This window comes from Delphinapterus leucas, chromosome 10, assembly GCF_059928025.1.
Source record: "Delphinapterus leucas isolate spDelLeu-1000000601 "Yukka" chromosome 10, BTC_Dleu_Yukka2, whole genome shotgun sequence".
In the NCBI taxonomy this organism is placed as follows: domain Eukaryota; kingdom Metazoa; phylum Chordata; class Mammalia; order Artiodactyla; family Monodontidae; genus Delphinapterus; species Delphinapterus leucas.
In genome coordinates, this window is record NC_143138.1 from 65,466,699 (window position 1) to 65,488,725 (window position 22,027).

The 22,027-nt window shown below is 60.4% G+C and overlaps 1 protein-coding gene and 1 long non-coding RNA gene across 13 annotated transcripts in view; one reads left to right on the forward strand and one right to left on the reverse strand.

The window, feature by feature from the left end:
• LOC111174438 (uncharacterized) overlaps positions 1-6,520 on the forward strand; it is a 97,098-nt gene extending 90,578 nt beyond the window's left edge. Inside the window, exon 3 of the long non-coding RNA XR_016394721.1 lies at positions 1,534-6,520. This is a non-coding gene — a long non-coding RNA (uncharacterized LOC111174438). The remainder of the gene's footprint in view (positions 1-1,533) is intronic.
• The window catches only part of PLXNB1 (plexin B1), a 28,592-nt gene continuing 7,438 nt past the window's right edge, over positions 874-22,027 (reverse strand). For 6 of the 12 annotated variants that reach the window (XM_089919238.1, XM_089919241.1, XM_089919237.1 and 3 more), the window contains 36 exons: positions 20,715-21,827; positions 19,805-19,987; positions 19,402-19,530; positions 19,175-19,275; positions 18,764-18,896; positions 18,343-18,499; positions 17,929-18,037; positions 17,744-17,852; positions 16,648-17,328; positions 16,321-16,443; positions 16,007-16,129; positions 15,621-15,714; positions 15,363-15,535; positions 15,066-15,217; positions 13,166-13,271; positions 12,853-12,989; positions 12,366-12,542; positions 11,968-12,139; positions 11,536-11,778; positions 10,690-10,866; positions 10,464-10,612; positions 9,869-9,969; positions 9,555-9,772; positions 9,240-9,418; positions 9,021-9,087; positions 8,659-8,805; positions 7,682-7,850; positions 7,297-7,400; positions 7,138-7,222; positions 6,725-6,909; positions 6,413-6,573; positions 6,179-6,326; positions 4,242-4,306; positions 4,025-4,100; positions 2,932-3,006; positions 874-1,609 (listed from right to left, as the gene is read on the reverse strand). In XM_089919238.1, the coding sequence (XP_089775364.1) occupies positions 1,505-1,609; positions 2,932-3,006; positions 4,025-4,100; positions 4,242-4,306; positions 6,179-6,326; positions 6,413-6,573; positions 6,725-6,909; positions 7,138-7,222; positions 7,297-7,400; positions 7,682-7,850; positions 8,659-8,805; positions 9,021-9,087; positions 9,240-9,418; positions 9,555-9,772; positions 9,869-9,969; positions 10,464-10,612; positions 10,690-10,866; positions 11,536-11,778; positions 11,968-12,139; positions 12,366-12,542; positions 12,853-12,989; positions 13,166-13,271; positions 15,066-15,217; positions 15,363-15,535; positions 15,621-15,714; positions 16,007-16,129; positions 16,321-16,443; positions 16,648-17,328; positions 17,744-17,852; positions 17,929-18,037; positions 18,343-18,499; positions 18,764-18,896; positions 19,175-19,275; positions 19,402-19,530; positions 19,805-19,987; positions 20,715-21,821 (6,420 nt within the window). In that variant the 5' untranslated portion in view covers positions 21,822-21,827 and the 3' untranslated portion in view covers positions 874-1,504. Of the gene's footprint in view, positions 1,610-2,930; positions 3,007-4,024; positions 4,129-4,241; positions 4,307-6,178; positions 6,327-6,412; positions 6,574-6,724; positions 6,910-7,137; positions 7,223-7,296; positions 7,401-7,681; positions 7,851-8,658; positions 8,806-9,020; positions 9,088-9,239; positions 9,419-9,554; positions 9,773-9,868; positions 9,970-10,463; positions 10,613-10,689; positions 10,867-11,535; positions 11,779-11,967; positions 12,140-12,365; positions 12,543-12,852; positions 12,990-13,165; positions 13,272-15,065; positions 15,218-15,362; positions 15,536-15,620; positions 15,715-16,006; positions 16,130-16,320; positions 16,444-16,647; positions 17,329-17,743; positions 17,853-17,928; positions 18,038-18,342; positions 18,500-18,763; positions 18,897-19,174; positions 19,276-19,401; positions 19,531-19,804; positions 19,988-20,714; positions 21,828-22,027 lie in introns of those variants that run through there. The other 6 variants (XM_089919242.1, XM_089919243.1, XM_089919244.1 and 3 more) reach the window with 6 other exon arrangements.

The following is a 22,027-nucleotide window of genomic DNA, read 5'->3' on the forward strand; positions in this document are numbered from 1 at the left end:
AGGGAAGAGGACTCTTCCTGGACTCATATCAGCCTGTGTCTCTTCAAACCCCCAATGAAGACCCCTAAGTTGGGAGGTGGGGCCTCTGTGTCAGAGGGGAAGGAAGGCTAGGGGGTCTCTGGGCTATAAGCAGAGAGCCATGGGGGAGAACCTTGTGAGGACCTGAAGGCTGGAGGGCCATAGACTCACCTCTGTTCAGTAGGCTCACCTCCTGTGGAGGCCAAGGGTGGTCTCAGTCAAGGGGGCATCAACCCCCAGCCGTGTAGACCCAGCCAGCAATACAAGATCCAGCTGAGACAGTCTCGAAGCTCACCTCCAGCTACAAATCAGGAAACCCAAACAAGGTGGCCTTGACGCAGGCAGACAGTTGGGTTATCTGCACCCAAAATACCTTGACTTAGAAGACAACCCAGTAACCAGAAGCCCCTCAGAACAGCCCAGGCTACAGGGGTTCAGGGCGTCTAGAAACTACTGAGGAAAAGGGCCCCAAGATCCACTCCGCCTGGAGCAGTGATGCCATCCTTTCCCAGTTCCTTTCAAAACAAGTGCAACAGGAATGGAGAAATTTGAACACTCAAATTGCCGATAAGGCAGACCTGCTTGAAGAAACCACAGACCCCTGCACCTTGGGTTTCAGGCCTGCCAGCCCCGTCCTGGATGGGGTTCTCACTTCCTTCACAGCAGCTTTGACGCCAGCAAGCCCTGTGCAGGAGTCAAGGAGAACCCAGCCAGCCCTGTGATCTGGAGCATTCTGTGGGCGCCATGAGACCTCCCGGAGGCTGCAGATCCCATCTCCCCATGGTGCCTGCCAGGCACAGCTGCCACCCTCCAGCTAAGGGAGGGCTGGGCCAAGCCCACATCTCAGACACCAGACAGTGTGTTATCCTTTAATGAAGAGCCAGGTCAGTAGGGCCACCATTCTCCCCGAGGCCCCCCTGCAGCAGACACCCCTCACTCCTGGCTGCCTCGGTGGCCCTGAAGCAGCCAGCCCTGCTGAGAGGTCAGTTTGCAGCAGCCTAGGAAAGGCATTCATCTCTCGGACCTAGGAAAATGGCAGCAGCAACATGGCCAGTGGCGGCTAATGAGGTCAGGGATGGTGGAGGAGGAGGGTGGGACAGGAAGTGGGGGCTCTCCTCCTTCCTCTCTGAATCCCCTGGGATAAAGGCCAGTGTTCAGGAGCAGTACAGTCTCCCCAGGGGCTGGAGGCCCTTCCAGCCACTCTCTGGAAGCCCTTAGTCCCCAGTTTCCCTCAGACTAACATCACACAGAAAGTAGCCCGCAGGGTCACTGGCCTCAGGGTCACCACTCCATCAGCCTCAAGGCCCCACGCCTGCGAGATGAGTCCAGCAGGGCCCAGGCCAGAGCCACCAGGAGACTTGGAGCCACCTTCCACTAACTCCGCTGGGCAGGCACTACAGGCATCTAAGAAGGTGGTCTCTCCCTCGTGGTTCCGGGGCTGCCCAGGCGGGGCTGAGGCACAGCAGGCCAGGGGATCTCCAAGTCCCTACAGATCTGTGACCTTGTTTTCTACAGCCGCTGCGATCTGCTGGAGCCGATAACCCAGCTGCATCTTCTGGGCCGTGCCATCTTCCTCCAGGGCAGTGATGATCTGAAACACAGAGACCAACTCAGCAGGGGGAGACCGTCAGCCTGCCGTCTGCCTTTGCCACAGACTTCAATAGGCCTCCACAGCTACCGCAGCAGGTGTGGGTAGGGGCCCGAGAAACCCTGTGAGCTGCTGCACTCACTTCCTCAGGGCCCCCTCGGGGAGGGGATGATGACAGCAGAGTCACTGTGGGGTTTTAAGGATTAGTGAGGTAGGGAATGAAGTACTTTACTCAGTACCTAGCACTCACGGTAATGCATATCACCTCCCCAGTAAAATCGTTTTGAGTGGAGGCCAACTTCACCCACCATGCTGGTCTTCTCTGCCACAAACCCCCTGGAAGCCCTGCTCCACCCATCCTGGCTCCCCCCGCCCACCAGGCAACAAGCAGTTCCTAAATTCCTACATGCCGGGTGCTGGACAAGGAGCAGGGACCCGGCAGTGATGACAGGTACAATCCCTGCCCTCGTGGGGCTCACTGGAGGGGAGACAGGTATTGACCAAACACGGACAACTACATAACCACAAGGGGGGCTGCCACAGAGGGAAGGGTGGGAACAGGAGGGGCTCGCCGGCCACACCTCCACAAGGGGACAGCTGTGTCACACGGCCCCGCCTCCCCCACACCGACACCCACACTGTTTGGAGCAAGGCACCTGGACTTCACGCTTGTGCATCACTCCTGTGTCAAATGCCTGTCCCCACTCCAGGCCTGAGCCATGAGGCAGGGCCCTCATCGCTCAACAGCAACGGCCACATCCCTGGGGCCACGCAAACATCTGGGTAGATGATTCTAGCAGGCACTCAGTGGGTTGACCGGTGGGCGCTCTGATCCTGAGGCCCAGCCCAGGAATCCCCCAGAAAGCCCCCTTACCGGCTCTGTTGTGCCCGCATCTGCCCCAGACCCTCCTCTCTGGCAGCGCATGCAGCCCAGCCAGTCCCACCCGCCCAGAGATGGCCTGCACAGCACACTGCCACATGTGGTCTCAGGTAGGGCTCTGAGGGAGCACAAGGCCGGGGCACAGGTGGCCGCTGTGTGTACCTCCCAGCACATCCTGCACACCATCTCCAGGCCCTGGTAGATCCCCAGCCATCCATCACCACCACCATGCCCAGGAGCCCAGCTGAGGAGCCCGGATGGGAAGGGCGGCAGCAGGTAAGAGCTGGGCCACTACCAGGAAGCACACCTGAAGAACACTTCCCGAACCCAGGGCTCAGCCCCCCTCCACCACTCTGTGCCTGGGGGAGACCCGAAGGCCCCACACTTGCGTCACAGAGCCAGTCACCCTCTCACTTCATCCTGACCGTGCCCAGGTTCTGCCCACCTGGTCATAGTATTTGTTGATATACTTGTAGAGTTCGTGCAGGGCCACTCGCACCCCCAGGTCTCCAGAGTAGTTCTAGGGAGGAGAGACAAGAGGTTACAGAGATAGGGGGTGCTGCCAGCCACCAGAGGAGGCCCAGGACCCCAGGCAAGGGGAGTGGGGAAGAGGGGGCTGGGAGGTAGAGGAAGGAACAGGGCCCTGCATTGGGAAGCAGAGCCCCTCCACAGACAGGGGATGCCAGGCTAGACGTGCTAAGCTGGGGACAGGATAGGACCAAAGGGCCTCCTTGGTGGAGAGAGCCTGGATCTGTAGTTTCACCATGGCCTGGGGTCTCCACTGGGGCTCGGCCTCTCTCCCCCTCCAGGCTCCAGCTGGGACCCTCTGGCATCCCAGGCAATTGCAGAGCCAGGCAGAATAGGTGCTGCTCACAGGCTGTGACCCAGCATAGTTCTGCTGTGACCTCATTCAAGTCTTTCCTGAGGTCACACCCAGGCCCCTCCATGGGGACATCTCTGAACCTCAACCTCCTCTTCAGGACAATGGAGTTGATATCACCTAACTTGTAGAGCTTTTATGGGAATCAAATGAGAAGTAATCAAAGCCCCCACGCACAGCAACACCCCGAAACTGTAGCTACTGTTGTTATTGTGGTTGTGGTCATCATCATCGTGGTTTCGGATTTACATTGTTTATAAATTCCCCGGACTGGACTGTTTGGAGGCTGTTTTAGGAGTAGGTGGGGGCATGTCTATAGTGCCAAGGAAAGCAGAGCAGTAGGAAGACGTGGACAGGCTGACCCAGGCAGTGCTGGGGCTGAATCCCTGCCACCTCACTGCCTTGGAACTATGGTCCACAGACCCCGAGGGGCTGCAGACATCTAAACACCTGGCTGAGTCAGGCTCGGTGGCAGCTGCCAGGACAAGGCCCCTGCTGCTCTCTGATGAGACACTGGGAGCCCTGGTCTTTTACAGAGGCAGCGGGAACACTGTGCTGAGGCCCCCAGGGCTTCCCTGCAAAGGAGCAGTGTGAAGGGGGCAGGACCCTTGTGGCAGAAGGCCTATGCCCAACCCAAGAAGCAGAAGGAGGGCCATACCCGGGACAGCTCGGCCAGGATGGAGTTCATCTCTTGATCACTGGCGGGGATGGTCTGTCTGATGTCTGCATAGTACCTGCCAGAGATCATGGGTCCGGCAGCCGCTGGGGAAACAAACCCCTCTTCACCCCACCAGGCCCACCCCTGGGCCTCAGCTGTAAACACCCACCAATCCGTCCAGCCATTATCCCCCAGATGCAATCCCTTTCCCTCGTACCTTTCCACCATCCGTTTGTACCGGGGAATATCCCGAGCATACAGAAGTTTGTTGATGGGAGAGTCCTGGGTGCCAGTAGGTGAACAGTGAAAGGAAAAGAAGGATGAGAGCTCCTGTTAGGGTGACCAGCTGTCCCAATTTTCCCAGCACTGCTTCAGTTTTAAAACTAAGTCCCGAATTGCAGGAAACCTCCTCAGTCCCAGACAACCCGGATGGTTGGTCACCCCACCTCATTCCTTCTGTTACCCCTCCCCCAGTGTCCCATCTCTGCTGTCATCACCTTGAGCTTCCCCCCATCTCACTCCAAGGTCAGCTCCACATGCCTCCACCCGGACCTGGCAGGGAACTGGCATGCAGGGTGGGAAGGGTGCAGTGCCGTGTGGAGCCCTAATACTGCTTCTCCAAGTGCTGTTCATTCCCCATGTAATGTAATTTTAAAAATCAGGAAACTAACCCCGAAATTTAATTAAATTGCCCCAGACCACCTCACTCCTGTGTGGCTGAGCTGGGATTTGAAGCAGGTCTCTCAGACCAGAGCCCACAATCTAACACAGCCAGATACATCCTCTACCACCGAACTGGGCTCCAATCCCAGCTCTGTCCCAGTGGCTGTGGGCAGCACACTTCCATTCTCTGGACCTGCTGCCTCATCCCACAGCTGCTGGGAGGGTGAGGCAAGACTGCACTGCCCCCTGCGAGCAAGGGCGTGAGCGCTGGGCCTGAGGCAGGATGCCTGCTTCTCAGCAACTCTCCATGGGTGGCCCTTGGCATCCTGGTTTGCACTATTCCTGAGCTACCCAGGAAGCATTTGCAGCGCTGCTGGGAAGGGGAAGCAGTGTGAAGATCAGGCAGAAGAACCCAGCTACCATACAGCACACACCCTGGAGGTGACCCCTGGGTCCTGGTGTGGCTCTGTGGTTCTCAGCTCATCGCAGGCAGAGTAATGAGCACAGGCAGAGCAAAAATGGCTTACAAAAGACAGCACTACAGAGTGAAACTTTCCATCTTGTTTCCCCGTGGAGAACTCTCAAGAGGTCCCAGGCCCAGGGGTCGAGGCTAAGCAGAGTCCGTTATGCAGAGCCACGACAGCCCTGCCTGCTGGGTGCCTGAGCAGTCATGGTGGTGACCCCATGTCTGTCACAGGACTCTCTGGGTCCTGACCACTGTGACAACATACCTCCCCCTCTCTGTGCCACCAGGCAGCCCTGACCACCTCTCCTCCATGCTTCCCAGCTCCCCTGTCAGCACATCCCTCCTCGCCTGGCCCTCCCCTGGACTCTGCTCCCTGTACTGCACGGGCTGGCAGACACTTCCACTGCCCTTGGGAATCAAATCTCCGAGGCAGCCTGGAGCTGCTCTGCAATTGTAGAATCCATGGGCTCACCTCCTCCAAGTCTTAGCTCACCACCGCCAGAGGCCCGGGGTGCGTAAGGAACCCCTCCCTCTTCCTCACCCCCACATCCAACCCACAGCTTCTGCCTGCCCTGTACCCTCTAGTCCCAGCATGAACCTGGCCACTGCTCATCCCAGGGACAACACAGCTTCCTCTCTGGACTCCAGGCTCCAGTCCATCCACTGCATGATTGCCAGGAGGCTCCACCTAACTCTCAGGTCTGACCACCCCCTTTGCCCTGAGGGTGAGCCCTTGCCAAGTGGCCCTGGCCTCCTGCCGCACCGCCAGCACTCTTTGCTCCACTTAACCCTGTGAATCAGCACACGTGCCCCCTGCCCTTGCTCATCCCTGAAGGCTGAGGCACGGCCACCTCCTAGGGAGGCCGGGGACAAAGCCTGGCCCCGGGCCTGCGGTCAAAGGCCTCCCATGTCCTCCTCCTTGACATCCTCAAGAAGGCCTGGAGTCTGTGCACCACAGCACTCTCCATCCCCGGCCACGCTGCCCCCCCCACCTAGACCCTCCCGGTCCACCCCAGCCAGCTCACCCGGCCCAGCTTGTGGTCAGCCAGGGTGCAGGCATCCATGAAGGTCTGTGCAATGACCAGGAACACTGCATCCATGTTATCAGATGTCTGCACGTCGAACACAAACTGCGGGTTTTTTATGATATTGATCCAGAACCTCAGCGGCAAGCTGTGGGCGGGGCAGGTGTGGCCAGTGAGTGTGCTGGGGAGACAGGAGAGAAGACCCCGCACATGCTAGGCCCGCCCCGCCCCCACCTGTTGGTCTTCCATATATGGACGGTGTCCTGGTCCGAGATGCCATGCTGCTGGGCCTGCTCGTCCAGCAGGTCAAAGAAGTACTTCACAGCGAGCGGCACGGGACGGCTGGTGCTGAGAATCACCTGGAACAGGTCATCCACAAACTTCTGCAGGGTGCCCTGCGGACGAGGGGAAGCACAGGAGATGCAGTCAGCAAGGGGACCTCAGCCCAGCCCAGCCCAGCCTCAGATGCCTCGTGACACCAGGCCTGTGCGAGCCCCACATACCCCCAAACCCCACTACCTGTCTCGTCCCTGCCCCCAGCCCCACCTTCATGGACAGCAGGCGGGTCAGGTAGATCTCAGGGATGGCCTTGGCTCGCTCCCGCTCCCCGCCCCGGAGGCTGCCCCTCCGAGGCCTGGGCGGCTCCGGCTCCTCGCTTGGCTTCACCAGGTGCCAGGGCCGGATGCCCCCCTCGTCCACATCCTCCAGCATTGGGGTCCCTGTACCAAGACCTTATAGCTTGTCACCCCTCATCAGGTGCCCCCTGCCCTAGACCCCCAGGGTCCTGCCAAAACCTGGGAGTGGGGGCACCTGGTTAAGGGCTTCTCTGGGTGGAAGGGAAGTAGACACAAGCCCACCCTGAAGTCCAGAGGACCTTCCCCCATTACTGGAGACTGGGCAAAGCAAGGGTAGAGGACTGCGATGGCAGGGGTGGGGCGGGGGGGAGGGTAAGTACTCACTCTCTCCAGGGACGTAATCCTGGCTTTCCCGGAGGACATGCTTGGTGAGGCACGGGACGAGGGCCACAGTTGCTCCGTCTGGGACCTGTGGACCACAGTTGGTGACCCCTCCACCAGCCCACCCCACCACAGCCCTCCCCCAGCTCCCACCCCTCCCACCTTGTAATGCTGCAGGGTGTTCAGGCGCCTCCACAGACCCTGGACCTCAGAAGTCACGTCCTCGTCAGAAAGAATGAGATGCCCGGCCACCCCAGACCGCCATTCTGCAAGGACAAGGTGGGCTTGGTCCTTGTCCTTGCAGACATACCCTCCCTGCAGTGGAACCTGTCCCCTCTTCTACAAGGACACTGGTCCCTCCATCAGGGGCAACCTCACCCAACTTCTCTGAAGTCCAGAAACGGGGGCCCCTCAACAGGTGACAGGTCATCCCTATAGAGGTGTTCCAGAGCCCACCTCCCCTGGGTGATAAGGTGACCCCGCAGAGCTGGTCTAGGGCCAGCCTAGCCCTGAGGGTCCCCAGACCACCCTTCCCCTCTGCCCTCACCGACATCCAGGGTGCGGGGGTCTGGCCGCTGGGCAAGAGGCACTCCTTTATAAAGCTGGTCCAACATCTTTTCCTTGGCCTGGGAGATGGTGTCACAGTCCAGGACCTTCACAGGCACACCCTGGGCTTCTCCCGCTCCAGGCCCCACAGCCAGTAGTGCATTCAAGGTCTATGCACGATACATGGGAGCAGTCAGGGCTCATGCCACGTGTGGGATGACCAAGATGCAAGGCCAAGGCCAGGGACAACCCATAAGGAAGCCACTGCCTCTGACCTCCAAGCACCAAACAATCACTCCTCCTTGTCTCTTCACCCGCCTGCCTCCCCAGGGACAGCAGCTCCCTCCACTCTGTGGCCCCAGCACCTGGCACAGAGCACTAGTGTCTGCTGGGTGAATGGCAGAAAAAATGGGAGAGCACAAGTCCCTCTGAACTCTGATCCTCAGGCTCCCGGCACAGACAGTTAGGCTGAGGAAACCCACATAAGAAGTGGGGTCTCCACTAGCCAGAGGAGCAGGCCTGGCGGAGCCTGAATGGGATTTTCCCAAAGGACCTCCACGTGGGCCACAAAGGGGAAAGTTTCCCAGAGGGAAACAATGGGCAGGTCTGCCAGGGTGACTCCCAGCTTGGTGGGCACAACCATGCCCCTGGCAGGATGCTAAGACCATGATCAGGCAGACACTCAGGCCCTGACACAGCAAGGACCCGGACGGGCCCCGGGCAGGGTTGGCTGCTCCCTAGACTCTGGATGTGGCCACCCTGACCCCACCCCAAACCTGGGGAACCTCTGAGGTTCTATCTTCAAGGTCTGGCCCTCAAGCCTCTATCCTGCAGCCAGCTGGAGGTTAGGCTGGCTCAAACCAGATGCAGACACCCACACAATCATACGTGGTCACCCTCCTCACCTTCATGGGAGACTGACTCACCAGCAGGTTCTCTCTCTCTCTCCCCCTCCCTCCCCCTCCCTCCCCCCCTCACCAGGGGACGGTACTCCACGTCCTCTCGGAGCAGGCGGTTGTCATTTAGGGTGTATTTGGCTTTGCCAGTCACGCTGTCTACCGGCCCCTTGTCCACTTGATGCTTAATTCCACGGAAAAGCATGTACAGAGGCTCCCCTACCGAGTCCTGGGAGAGCGGCGGGCAGTTAGGACACCCGGGGCAGGGGACAAGCATGGGATGGAGGTGCTGGGGGAGGGAACAGGATGCAGGCCGCAGAAGGCTTAAGGTGGCTGAGGACATGCTGGGCAGGGGTGCCCAAGCTGTGCTGGGGCAAGAAGCTGCGTGGTTCAGAGTCCTGACTCTCCCTGGAGGGGAGCCCCACCCACCTCTGCCTCACTCACCCTCACGAAAGTGTAGAGGCAGATGGACATCCAGTTGGTGAGCAGCTTCTCCACCACAGTCTCTGTCCTGGGATGACAGGAAAGAGGGGGCAGAGTCAGCAGGTGGGGACCCAGGGCTTTCTATTCTTCAGACCCCAGGCCCCAGAGGGCCTGACTCAGGTCTTGGTTCCAGCTGTCCACGGCCACCTGGCCCCCGTGGCATCTTACGGGCATACAGACCTGCGCAGCATCAGTTTGGGGTTCTTGGCCACGTACTGGGCCACCAGGTCACTGAGCAGGGTGCGCAGGATGTCAGTGAAGTACTCAAGCTTCCCGTGCAGTGCCACGGTGAGCAGAGATGCCACGTAGGCGCGGTCCCGAGCTGAGAAGGTGCGCTGGCTCTCCAGGGTGTGGATGAACTGGCGCCAGGGAGAGGGGATGGGTGGGTGGGGAGGGCAGATTCAGAAACGGAGGGACTGAGAAGGGATGGGGCTGGAGGGTAGGGGAACCCCCTCCCCACCCCTGGAGGGCCCAGATAGGGGGTGGGGCCGGCACCTTGATGAGGAAGAGCTTGCTGTTAAGCAGGTTGGAGAGCTGCCCCAGCCCTTGTTCCACAGTGGGTCGCCTGCTCTCAGGCACGCCCAAGTCCCGGTGCAAGGGTGACTCCTGGTGCCCAGGGAAGAAGACCCTCTCGGCATACACCTTGTAGTCGAGGAAGGGGATGCCGCTGCCCAGAAGGTCACTGGTAAGATCGGTCATCTCGGTCATAAGGTCTGTTGAGCAGAAGGAGCCAGGTTTGGGCGCAGATCCCAAGGTGATGGGAGCAGGCTTGGGCAGAGCCCTGGAGCGTGGGGTCTCCGCAGCCTCACCTGTGAACTCCTTCTTGCAGCGGTCCCGCACGCTGCTCTCCAGATTCTCCAGCTGGATCTGCACCTTCTTATAGTCCCTCAGAGCCTGCTTGCTCTTCCTCCTGCTCAGCACCAAGGTCAGGGCAGGGAAGGCCAGAGGAGGCCCGAGCCCTTGCTGGGTCCCACCGGGCCCAGGCCTGCCCAGGCCAGCACAGTCTAACCCTGCCATGCCCAGCCAAGCCAGGGCCTAGTCAGAATAATTCAGCCTGTCCCATCCCAGGCAAGTCACACCCACCCACGACTCATCTAGCCCAGCCTAGCCCAGGGATCAGCAAACTATAACACGGCCAAATCTGGCCCCTGGCCTGTTTTTGTAAATAAAGATTTGTTGGAACACAGCCATGCTCATGTGTTTATATGTTGTCCGTGGCTGCCGCTGGGCTATAATAGCAGAGCTGAGTCACTGCCACCCAGACCGCCTGGCCCACAAAGCCTGAAATAGTTACTCTCCTGCCCTTTATAGGAAGTGTTTGCCTATCCCTGGTCTAGTCTGCCCCTTCCCAATCCAGCCACACCCTACTACCTGCCCAACCCAGCCACATCTGGCTGCACCCACCTGTACATGAGGACAATGATGATGACACCCAGGGCCAGAAGAGAGGTGCCCACCCCCAAGCCCACCTGGGCTGCCATGGGAAAAGCCACAGGGCTCTCGCCATCGTACTGCACGTGGCCCAAGGAGAAGCGTAGGTTCCCCATCTGCACCTGGACAGGGAGCCACATGTGAGCAAGAGGTCAGCGCACGCCCGATGCCTGCCCCGGCCCAGAGCCTGCCCACTGACCGTGAACTCAGGCAAAGCATCAGGCGCCTCCCGGAGGGCATGGTGCCGGGGTAGGGGCTGCTCCACGGGGGGCTCGCAGTACAGGTGGTGCCGGGTCAGCGTCTTCACCATGCAGGGGCCGTCCCCTATCATGGCCACCACCTCCTCCTTGGACATTGCAAGGTCCAGATTCTCCCCCTGGAACATGGGGTCACTGATTGATCATTCAGAACTCTTCCTTAAGGGGAGGAGCTGATGGTCACTCAGATCCTATCTCCCCAAATGTGAGACGGATGGTCCTGAGACCCACCCCCAGGAGCAGGGCTGATGGTGCCTCAGCACCTCTTGTCCTGTACATGGGGTGACAGCCCCATGGATGTTTCCCAAGCTGCCCCCGATCCTTTTCTGCCCCTCCCGATCCTTCTTCCATGAGTCTTAACTTCTCCGGAGCTAAAAATCTGGAGAATATAAAGCTGTCCCCAAATCCTACGCAGTGGCCTAACAAAGCAGAGCCCCTGCTACTGCGTGTGTCAGTACACACGCCAAGTATGTGTCCACATGAGACAGCCTGCCGAATGGGCATCAGCCCAGGCGCCTATTGTGTACCTCGCCGCCACTGCGTGTGCCAAACTATTTACATATCGTTATTCAGACACCTGCCATGGGGTATGTCAGGACCCAGACCACAGGACCTAAGCCCCGGCCAGGTGTGTCTGGCTAGGCACCCCGCCGCCAGCCCCCTCAGCACTCGCCATGTCCATCCACTGGCCCTTACTTTGCTGTCATGCCCCCTGTGCCACACACAGCAGTACCATCCGGCAAAGTGAAGGGTCTTGGGGCCCTGCCAGATCCCACTAGGAGCAGTACCTCCACAGACAGCACACTCCCAGGCTTGTGCCGGAATGGTGCGGTGGGGTCCTCGGGGTTGAGCGGCTGCAGAGTGGGGTCGGCCTCATAGGAGAAGGGTGTGGGGTTCAGTGTTGCAAAGTCAAAGACCAGGTTTTCAAGGATGAATTCCACACGGACCCAGGGGTCCTCAGGCAGGCCTGGGAGGGCCGGCGTGCGGCACGTGATGAGCTGGGAGGAGTTCACGTGGCAGGGCTCCTCAAACTAGGGCAGAGGGAGGGAGGACAGGGAGGGCCTGCTGAGGGTGCACGAGGGGGGGGTCCAGCAAAGATGGGGACATAGCCTCCACTGGTACCCGCCACCCACAGCTGTCTAGGGGTGGTGGGGGGGATGAGGGGCAAGGTGGGCGATGGCTAGCCCAGTGCAGGCAGGGGATGCCCTTGGGGCTCCTACGTGAAGGCCGCCACAGGAGGCTCCGGGGGAGCACGCCGTCTCTGGGATCACGCGGTGCCTCCACCCCAGCCCCTGGCCTGGTCCTGGTGCTCTCGTGGCCACAGTCACTCGGATTCTTGGTGTCTGTACCACGTCCAAATTCTGGCCACGGACCCATATCTCACGTCCTCCACTGAAAACACAGCCCATGAGGCACTTATGGCTTATGTGAACAAGGCTTTAAAGCACAGCCCAGTCCCTGATGTTAGGTCAGCTCCAACCCAAAGCCCCACGGCCCCTCTCCCCACCAGCAGCATAGGAGTCGAAGCCCCCCACATAGAGCCCTACAAACCCCCATATACTGGAGCTGCAAAGACCTCCCAACGGCATGCCATGCAGCCATGCCCTCGGCCCAGCACCTGAGGAAGCTCTTGGCGGGGCCAGCAGAGGTGACATTGGGATCTGATGTGTACTCGAACTGGCTGTGATGAAGCCTCCGCTCAGCAGCCCCAAACCACACGGCCACGGGGAGTGTGGCAGGCGTGGGGTGTGGGCTGGTCTCACACCGCAGTTGCTCCGCCTGCTGCTCCAGCAGCCTGAGAAGGGAGGGAGAAGTGGCAGGCAGGCCCGACTGGGCCGGAGGGGCACAGGAAGGGGAAAGGGGTGATTCCAGGACACAGGACCCACTCGAGCCACAGCTCACTTCCCCCTTCAGTGCTGACTGCAGTCTCCACAAGTGACCCTGGAGGCTGCACTCCCAAGAAAGCCCCAGCTTCGAGAGGGGCTGGCCACTTTCTGATGGAGCAGACTTGGCCCTCTCCCCATTTCTGCTCTCCCTAATATCCCACCCCTCCATCTTCTCCCCGGAGCTCAAGGATTTTTGCAGAATGAGGAAGCGGCCCTCACAGGTGACAAGGCTGGTCTCCAACTACCACTCGGATGTCCTCCAGCCGCCCGGTCAGAAGCTTGGAGCCATGCAGGGTGAGGCTGGTGCCCCCGGCTCTGGGGCCTCGGGCCGGGAAGATGGAATGCACCTTTGGGTCCTGTGGGAAGGGGACAGGGAGAAACAGACAGGCATCAGGCCAAGAACAGGGAGGCAGGGGGAGCAGACAAGGAGGCCCTGGGGTGGGGAGCCCCAGGGAGGCGAACCAATGTGCTGGGAGGAGCCACCTAAGGGGGTGGCCCATGGGTAGCTGGTGGGGACTCAACAGTCAGGCACCTGGTAGGCAAAGTCATGCTCTGAGACGCCGCGTCCTCTTCCTGGCACCTCCACCGTCACAGCGCCTGCCACCTCCTCCCCGCTGGCCCCAGTGATACACACAAGGCTGTGGGCACAGGGCAAGCTGGGGTGCTGGGCCACACTAAGGGCCCTTCAAACTGACCCGGCCGCCCCCTCCCTGCCCCACTACATCACGTGTTCTCCCTGGCTCCCAAGATTGACAGAGATCCTCTTGCTTTGGAAGGAATTCCTTAACGACTCACCAGGAGGCTTTGGCCTCTGAGAACTAACATCTGTGGTTCAATCATTCAAATCCAACCCGAGGCCCCTGACAAGGAGAATTTCTCTCTCTGTGGGGCACCAGCCCTGGTAAGGCTGATGGCAGGGGTGGGTTGCTGAGCTAATGAGTGGGCCTAACCGGCCACCATCACCGTGGGCATAGCACCAGTTACAAAGTGGTGGAAACTTGATTTCCTCATGAAAACATGTTCCCGAAAGCCTCTAGTCAGGCCTGGGGATGGACGTGAAGGGAAAGTGAGCAATCTAAGAAATGCTGGTTCTTAGCCAGGAAACAGAAGCTTGGGGCAAATTAATCTCCAGAATGTGAAGCCTGCAGTGGTTCGACTCTTTGTGACATTGTCACGGTCACTGCAAACACCCCCAGAAAACAGATCAAGCGAAGTGTGAACTACCCGGGAGAGGCTTCAGCTGGAATGTATTTTAATCCCTTTATAAATCAGTTCAGAAAGTACTTTAGTCTCATGGTTCTAGAATCATTAACACTCATCTAAAGTTCTCAGTCATAATACATTCAGGGGGGAAACAACATGCTCTAGCAGAGTCTTGTTGAAAATAAGACTGCAGGGTACTTGCCTGGTGGTGCAGTGGTTAAGAATCCGCCTGCCAATGCCGGGGACATGGGTTCAAGCCCTCGTTCGGGAAGATCCCACATGCCACAGAGCAACTAAGCCTGTACTGAGCCTGCACTCTAGAGCCCACAAGGCACAACTACTGAGCCCGCATGCCACAACTACTGAAGCCCACGCGCCTAGAGCCCGAGCTCCGCAACAAGAGAAGCCACCACAATAAGAAGCCCGCGCACCGCAACAAAGAGTAGCCCCCGCTCGCCGCAACTAGAGAAAGCCTGCACATAGCAACAAAGACCCAACACAGCCAAAAATAAATAAATAAATACATTTTTTAAAAGAAAGAAAATAAGACTGTGGGACCCCAACACGGGCCTACAGATCCAGACCTCTGCAGGAAGTGGAGGGAGGTGGTCTAAGGATCTGTTCTGGGGGGTTTTGAACCAACTCTCCAGGTAACCCTGACATTCGGCGGGTTGGAGACCTGCTGCTTGTGGGTGTCTCCTTCGCTGTGTTCTGCGTGTGCACATTTGGGACCCTGCAACTGCCAGCCTTGTAAGCCACAAGCCCTGGGAAAGTGGGAGGGGTCCGAGGGACTGGACAGAGGGGCCTGACACTCAGCAGGTGTGTCATAAGTCTATCCCCGTGAGGAGCCTGCCCAGGGCAGTGCTTGGGGAAGAAGGGTCAGCAGGTGGGAAGGTCAGCCGCAGAGCACAGCTGTCTGGGATCCAAGGAGCCTGCTACCACAACTATGCCCGTGGTCACTTGGAAAGCCGGGTGAGCACACCTAGGCAGTGCCAGGAAGCAGAGCCGCCTGTCAGCTCTGAGCAGTGACTAGACCCAGGCCAGAAACCTGCAGGTCTGTGCACAAAGCCAAGGCCTTGATAGTAACCCCAGCCCTGAAATACTGTGATCAGAACAAAGGAAAGGGGGAGGGGGAGGGCAGACGAGTAGTGGGTGGATGGCCCTAAGCAGGAAAGCCAGCTGTGAAGCCCGCGGGGTGCCCCCTGCTCCTGTCAGTCCAGCCCACTCACCTGCTGGACACCTCGTACTCCTGAGCGTCCACAGCACAGGGCACTCCAACCACCCTGACCGTGTCCTGCACGTCCTGCACATGTTGGCCCAGGTTGGAGCCCCTGATGGTGACACGGGTGCCTCCGTCTACAGGCCCAGTCAGTGGCTCCACCTGTTCCAGGACAAGGATGGCTCACCTCCACGCACCTGTTGACCTTTGGCAGCCTGGAGAGACAGCCCCAGCCTCCCACCTTTTGGGACACTGAACCCATAGCACCCCGAACCCCTTGAAGGGATGCTCCAGCATTTCAACACACCGAGTGGATGAGGGGTGCTGGGCACTGGGTGACCACAGCCTCAGCCTCGCCACAGGCCTCCTGGGCCACGCAGCGTGGATGCTTCCCCTTGCACCACACACAGCCGTACTGGGGCATGGCAGTTTGGCAGCGGCTGCAGTCCTCGTGTCCCACGGAACAATCATAAAGCACCACTGGGGGTGGAGAGACGAATGTGAGAGGCAGGCCAGGAAGAGCCCTGTTGCCACCAGCCAGTCCCAACAGTCCCGGGTCACTCACCGTGCAGCCCATCCACACTGTCCACACGCAGATGGCCAGCCCGACGCAGAAACAGCCCCACGCGGAGCTCTGGCTGTAGAGCCTCATAGCTGAGCTGGAGAAATGGGAGTGAGGTCAGAGCCCAGGGTTAGGGGAGGTGTCAGGCCTGGGGAGACGGTGGTCAGAAAAAGGACCAAAATGACTCATGGGAACACAAAGCCAGAGGCCAGAGCTGGGATACAGGACCCCATGGGGCACAAGGTCAGAGGTCAGAGCTGGGGTACTAGGACTCCCTCAGGGTCACTCAGTCAGAGAATGGGCTGGGATGAGTGCGGTGCAGCCAGCTAAGCTTGGTAGCCAGCCTGTGGCTAGCGCGCCCTTGCCCACCCAGGACTCGGGATCTGTACCTGGTGCTGCTGGCAGGTGACATGGCACCGGGTATCTGGAGGCAGCTCGCATTCGACCCGGGCCTCAACCACCACCTCGTGGCCCTCCAGCTCCATCACACACTCATGGTCTCCTGGGCTGTCCTGGGGACAGAGGACACAGCTACGGGGGCAGCTTCAGAAGCCAGGCCTGGTGAGCCCCACAGGGCCCCAGCACAGTCCCCGGGTTGGGACTGAGACCTGAGGCCATGCCCTCCCCTGCTCCCCGGGACTCGCGCATAGTTTGCCAACAGCCAAGGAGGCCACAGCAACAGCTGCAAAGAGGACACACTCACCTGGAAGAGGCGCAGGTTCCTGCCCAGCAGTCGCACTTCTCGCTGCACGTGGACCGGCATCAGGCTGGAGCCCTGCACACTCTCCACACAAGGGCAGGAGCCTGCCCCCAAGGTCATCTCCTCCTGCAGTCACCAAGCGCCAGGCAGTCTATGGAGCCCACCTGCCGCCTCATCCCTTTCCCAGACAGAACCCCGGGGCCAGGCCAGTGTGAGGCAGCGGACGCCCCCCTCCCCTCCATCCTTCCCCTGCAGAATCGCAAGGTGGCCAAGAGGCTGCATCTGTCCCAATCCCCTCCCCTGAGGCCTCCTTCCTGGGCCGGGTCTCACCAGCTCCCAGAGCCCAGGGGTGTCGTACTGGTAGTCAAGGCTGGACAGGAGGATGAGGGGGGCGGGAGGGCCCTCGTGCTCAGCAGAGTCTCCATCACCTGAGAGGAGGGTGGAAGTGGAGAAGGCGGGCGTGTCACCCCCTGTCCACTCATCCGCCTCGGGCAGCTCGCCGCCTTCTCTCATGAGCCAGTCCAGAGCAGGCTTCGTGGAGCCAGCGGCCCCTGGGAAAGTGGTGGCGGGAGCCGTGCCGGGGGGCTGGTCCAGGGGTACCGCAGAGGGGAGAGCCTCGGGGCCAGGCTCTGCAAGGGCGGGGGGCAGTGCTGCTGCATCTGAGGGCGATGGGTGGGAGGCCAAGAGGTCCTCGGCGGTGGCCACGGGTCCGAAGGCTGTAGGGGCAGGGACAGCGGTTCCAGGCCTCTGGCGGGGGCTGGGAGGAGGAGGGGCCTCGTGGAGAGGTGAGCCCGTGGAAGCCGAGGCAGGTGTGGGGCCGGGACCTGCCCACGGTCCCCGGGGGCTGAGCAGGGAAGGCCTGGCCCCGGGGGGGACATCCAAGGCTGTGGCTGTGGAAGGAGTGTCCACGGGAAGGGCGTCAGGAGTCAGGGCGACCGTGGCCCTGGGGGCTGTGGGTGGGAAGGAGGTGGGTGCGTCTCTTGCAGGAGGGGCTGGGGAGAGGGGCGGGCTCTGAAGGGGGAGGCAGAGAAAGACAGGAAGGGCCACTCAGCAGGCAGGTGCGGGAGCGGGCAGCAGGCAGGCAAAGGGTGTGTTAAGAGGAAAGGAGACCAAGGAAAAGAGAAACAAAAACAGCCCATTAATTCTCCAGAGGGGAAGGGGAGGGCGCGCTCTAGGGGCGTCTATGGCATCTGTGCCAAGGTGGGGCACGAGGCCAGACCTCCCCTCCTCTCAGCTACAAACGTCCTCTCCCGAAACAGGTGGGACGTTGACAGCCGTCCTCCAGTGAGTCCGTCACACACAGCAGCTCAGGTGCTCACGACAGAGCACCCGGGGCAGGCAGACACACAGACCCCAGGCCATGAGAGAAACCCTCACAATGGGGAGCCCGAACCCCCCCTGGGGCCCGGCCAGGAGTTGGGCTCACCTGTCGGCTGACCACCATGGGCCCAGCATCACACAAGGCCTTGTGCGTGCACAGGTGCTGCCAGACGCACCAGTTACACCCCCAGAGGCTTCTCACGCAGGCCTGGCACCTGCACAGAGCACAGCCATGGGGTGGCGATCGCCTCAGGGCAGCCCAGGGGCTGGGGGTCGGGGTGAGGAACTCACTGTGCAGATGGGCGGAGCAAGGTGACGGCCATGCAGTCGTAGAAGGAGAGGGAAGCCTCAGCAATCACGACGGCGCCAAACCTGAGCTCCAGGCTCACGGAGACGTGGTCTGCAGAGGGAGAAGCGAGCTGGGCTGAGGAGCAGGAAGGGGCACTCAGACCCCGAGCTGACGTCCCAGACCACACAGGGTGGGTTTAGCACTCTGACCAGGAAGGGGTGCCCAGGGTCGGGAACACAGTCCACAGAGTAGAAAACAGGGACTTTAGGGATTGGGGACCAGAGGGGGCCTCAGAGAAAGGTATCGCTTCAGGACCCTTTGCCCGGATTCACACCTCATCCTGATCACACCCCTTGGAGCAAGATGGGAGGTGAGTGGGGCTCCCAGGCCCCGGGCTGACTCCTTCTCTCACCCACCGGCTTCTCTCGGCAGCTCTGGAGCCTCACTAGGGTCTGGGGAGGGGCACATCACACCAGAACTGGTCAGCAGGGCAGGACTCTGGTATTCCCCAAAGTGGCAGGAATAAGACTCCCCTGGCCACAGGGGTGGCAGATCGGGTACCGACAAGAAAACCTGCGAAGAGAGGCCAGGACATGCTGTTGGAGCCACTGGGCAACAGATCAGGGCTCCGTTTACAGGCTTCCAATGTGGGCAGGCACCAGCGGCCACCAGCCCCCAGTGATCACAAATACCCTCCAGCCTGGGTTAGTAACAGATGGAGAAAGCGGAGCCCCAAGAGAAGCGACTTGGGCAAGGCCATATGGTACTTAAAATTCAAGGTTGCAACCCATCACCAGAGCTCCCCCCGGCCAGGGCTCCGCCTGCTCTGGTCTTCACCTCCCTCCTCTCCTCACGGCTGATGTTAGCAGGACTCAAGGTTGCCACTTGCAGACAGCCCACCTCAGGCTGGAAGCTCCACAGCCACCGCTCTAAGCCCTGGCCCCGAGAGCACTCGGAATGGCGACTGCACCTGGGCAAGAATAACCAGTGTCCACCTGTGACCCTCACGGGGCCACTGGCAGTTCATGGGGCAGGGACACCTACAATCCTAGGGACCTGGGCAGGATCCTCAAGTGGGCCACGACAGGCCTGGCAAGTCAGGGTGGAGGATAGGGGTGAGAGTAGGGCGTTGGGGCATCCAGGGGTCAAGGGTTGAGAGTCAAGGGCCAAGGACCAGGAACCCTGGACAGGGCAGGAGAATTGAGGGCATGAGGCTGGGGAAGGGGCCAGGCTCGGGGGAGCGCTGACCTGCCGAGGAGCACACACCACCCACAGTATGGGTCCCTGTGAGCCAGGCAAGATGCACAGTCCAGGTGCTGAGCACAGGAGGCCACAGGAACCTTGAGAAGCTACAGCAGCAAAGAGGACTTGAGGTCAACAATCCAAGCACCAGTGGCTCTCCACATATGGGCCCCCAGCTCCCCCGAGGCCCCTCCCAGCGGTCATGCCCTCCCTGGCTGGCGCGTGGCACTCACCGTGCTCTGGGTCATGACATACAGGTGCTCGAAGGCCCCATCAAAGATGAGGTCTCTGCTCACCGCAGACCCCTGCTGGATGATCCGTGTGGAGTACGGGTGGCCATCACTCCCTGGGCCCAAGTAGACCTAAGATCAGAGACCACAAGATCTGAGGCCCAAGGCCCTCCCCTCTCGCCCCAATAAGATAATTTACAGAATTTCCTCCTAGAGAGTACAGGTCACACCACCCGGCCCCAGAAAGAGGAGCACAGGTCATCTCTCCCAGCCAGGGCCAGGGGCACATCACATATCTCACATCGCAGCCCCAGGGGTCTCAGGCGTAGCTCTGCCCAGCCTGGGTCCCCAGCAGCCTGTCGCCTCCAGATCCTGGGGCAGGGCCCAGTACCTCCTGTGGACTCACCTTATGCAGCTGCCCTTGACTGTCACCCAGGAAAGCAATGGTGTGTCCATCTTCCACAGTGATCGCCACGGCTGTTAGCTGAACCCCGGGCCACTCCAGAACTGGCGTGGCTTCCAGGGGGACACGGCTGGCCATGGGGCTGGGCGTGTGGTCTGAGCCACAAGGGTAAGCATCCAGGGTGTCCTGCAGGCAGCAAGAAGCACAAATAAGGCTCTCCCTGGATAACGTCCACTGGCCCCTCCTCCCTGGACAACCCCACCCCTTCTCACCATCTCTGCCAGCTCTTGGCTCTCCCACAGCCGCATTCTTAGCCTTGCCTCAGTGGCTTACCTCCACAGTCTGCAGCGGCTCCGTCCCCCTCTTTTGATCCCCACATGTCTGGGGCCCCACTTTCTCCCATCCCTGGCCTGGGAGCTGCTTCCTCCAGTTCATGCACTCAGCCTTCTCCTGGACCACTTTTCCAAAGCCTCTCCAGCTTGCATCCTCCTCTCCAGGTCTACTAACCTGGGTCTCCTCCCACCTCTCACTGACTCAGTCCCCCTATATGTAGCTTCTACCCTTTTCATCCATCCTGAGACTACAGCCAAACAAGTCTCAACCTCACCTGCCTCTCTTGCTCAAGAACCTAAAACAATAGATTCCATCCCCACTACATTCTGGGTCCCTGCCCCATTCCCAAGAACCTCAAATGCCCTTTCAGTCCACCTACACAAATGCCATCCCTTCAGCGCCTGGTCCAAACCCACCCCTGCACAGCTGGCTCTCTGTCCCCCTGAATGCCACTCTTACCATAAGGTACCCATCCATCACCCAGACACAAAGGAATCACTTAACATCCATTGACCTGATCAGTAAATGCCTGGCCAGTGGCCTCAGAGACAGGGAAGGGCTGGGCGGTGCCAGGACTCACCACGGGCAGCTGAGCACAGTCGGAATTGACATCGTACTCAATGTAGGCCACCTCGGCCCCATCCTCAGCGCGGCCCTCCCGAGTGTAGCAGGCATCACGTGTGCGATTAGCAAGGCGATCCACCTCATCCAGAGGGAAGGCACAGAGGGCAGAGGCTCCAGATGCCCCGGCAGCTGCCAACGGGGGCCGGCCCACAGTGGGGGGAGCGGCCGAGGAGAAGGCTGCAAAGAGCACCTCCCCCCGGGCCACCTCCGCGGACATGGCGACAGCCACAGCCTGGATCAGCCCGTAGCGGCTCCCCTGACAGGCCAGAGGCAACTCCACGTAGGAGTAGTAGTGCTGGTCCCGGAGGCACACACGGGACACATAGGCACGGAAAGCTCGAGACTGAGCCTGCAGGTCCCGCCGGAGAAACAGGAAGTAGGCACTGGCCCCGCGTGCAAAGGCGCTCACAAAGTGGTGGCTGTACTCGGAGAGGCGGCCCACAGCTAGCTTGGCCGTCTCCTCGTAAGAGAAGGCAGCCTGGGGGTCCAGGGGCCTTAAGGCGCGGGTAGTGATGGGAGGGATGCCTCCCCCTACACCCCTGCTGGTGTAGCCCCGCCCCACAAAGAGGAGGGGCTCCCCAGCCAAGCCCTGGGCCACCAGTCCCACCGTGGTGACGGCAGGGTCGTTGGCGGCCACATACTGGGTGTCCCCAGGTCGCTCTGGCCGCAGCAACAGCTGCCCGAGCTGCCCCAGGCACCGCTGCTCACAGACCCCCTGGTGCACACTGCCACACACCACCAGGGCCCCGGGGCTCACCAGGAGCAGCTGGTTTGGGTTGTTGGTGGGCTGGGCCTGAGGGCACTCATCAGGCGTCACCGGCGGCAGACAGTCCCTGCTGTCTAGCACAGGGCCAGTGGACACCGTGGCCTCCAGCTGCAGTTCAGGGCTCAGCTGGAACAGGAAGTTGGTGGCCCCTAGGTAGAGGGTGCCTGAGGTGGGATCCCGCGCCAGGTGCTGCAGATGCGTACCATTGGGAGTGAAAGCAGTCGGTGGAGGGGGCTGGAGGGTGAGGACCCACCCGGCCCAGAGTGCCTGGAGAAGAGCTGGGCCGAGGGCAGGCATGGTCACCTGGTAGGGAGAGAGGTTGAGCGGGGCTCATGTGGCCACCTGAGCACCGTGGGACCACTGGTGAGGAGTAAGACTGTGATGCTGCCAAGACGCCCCTCCTAACTCAGGGAGGGGGGAGCAGGGAGGACCAGGCTTAGATGGCACTGTGGTTAGGATGACCCCAGGACCACACACTAGCAAGGGGTCAGGAGACATTTTCC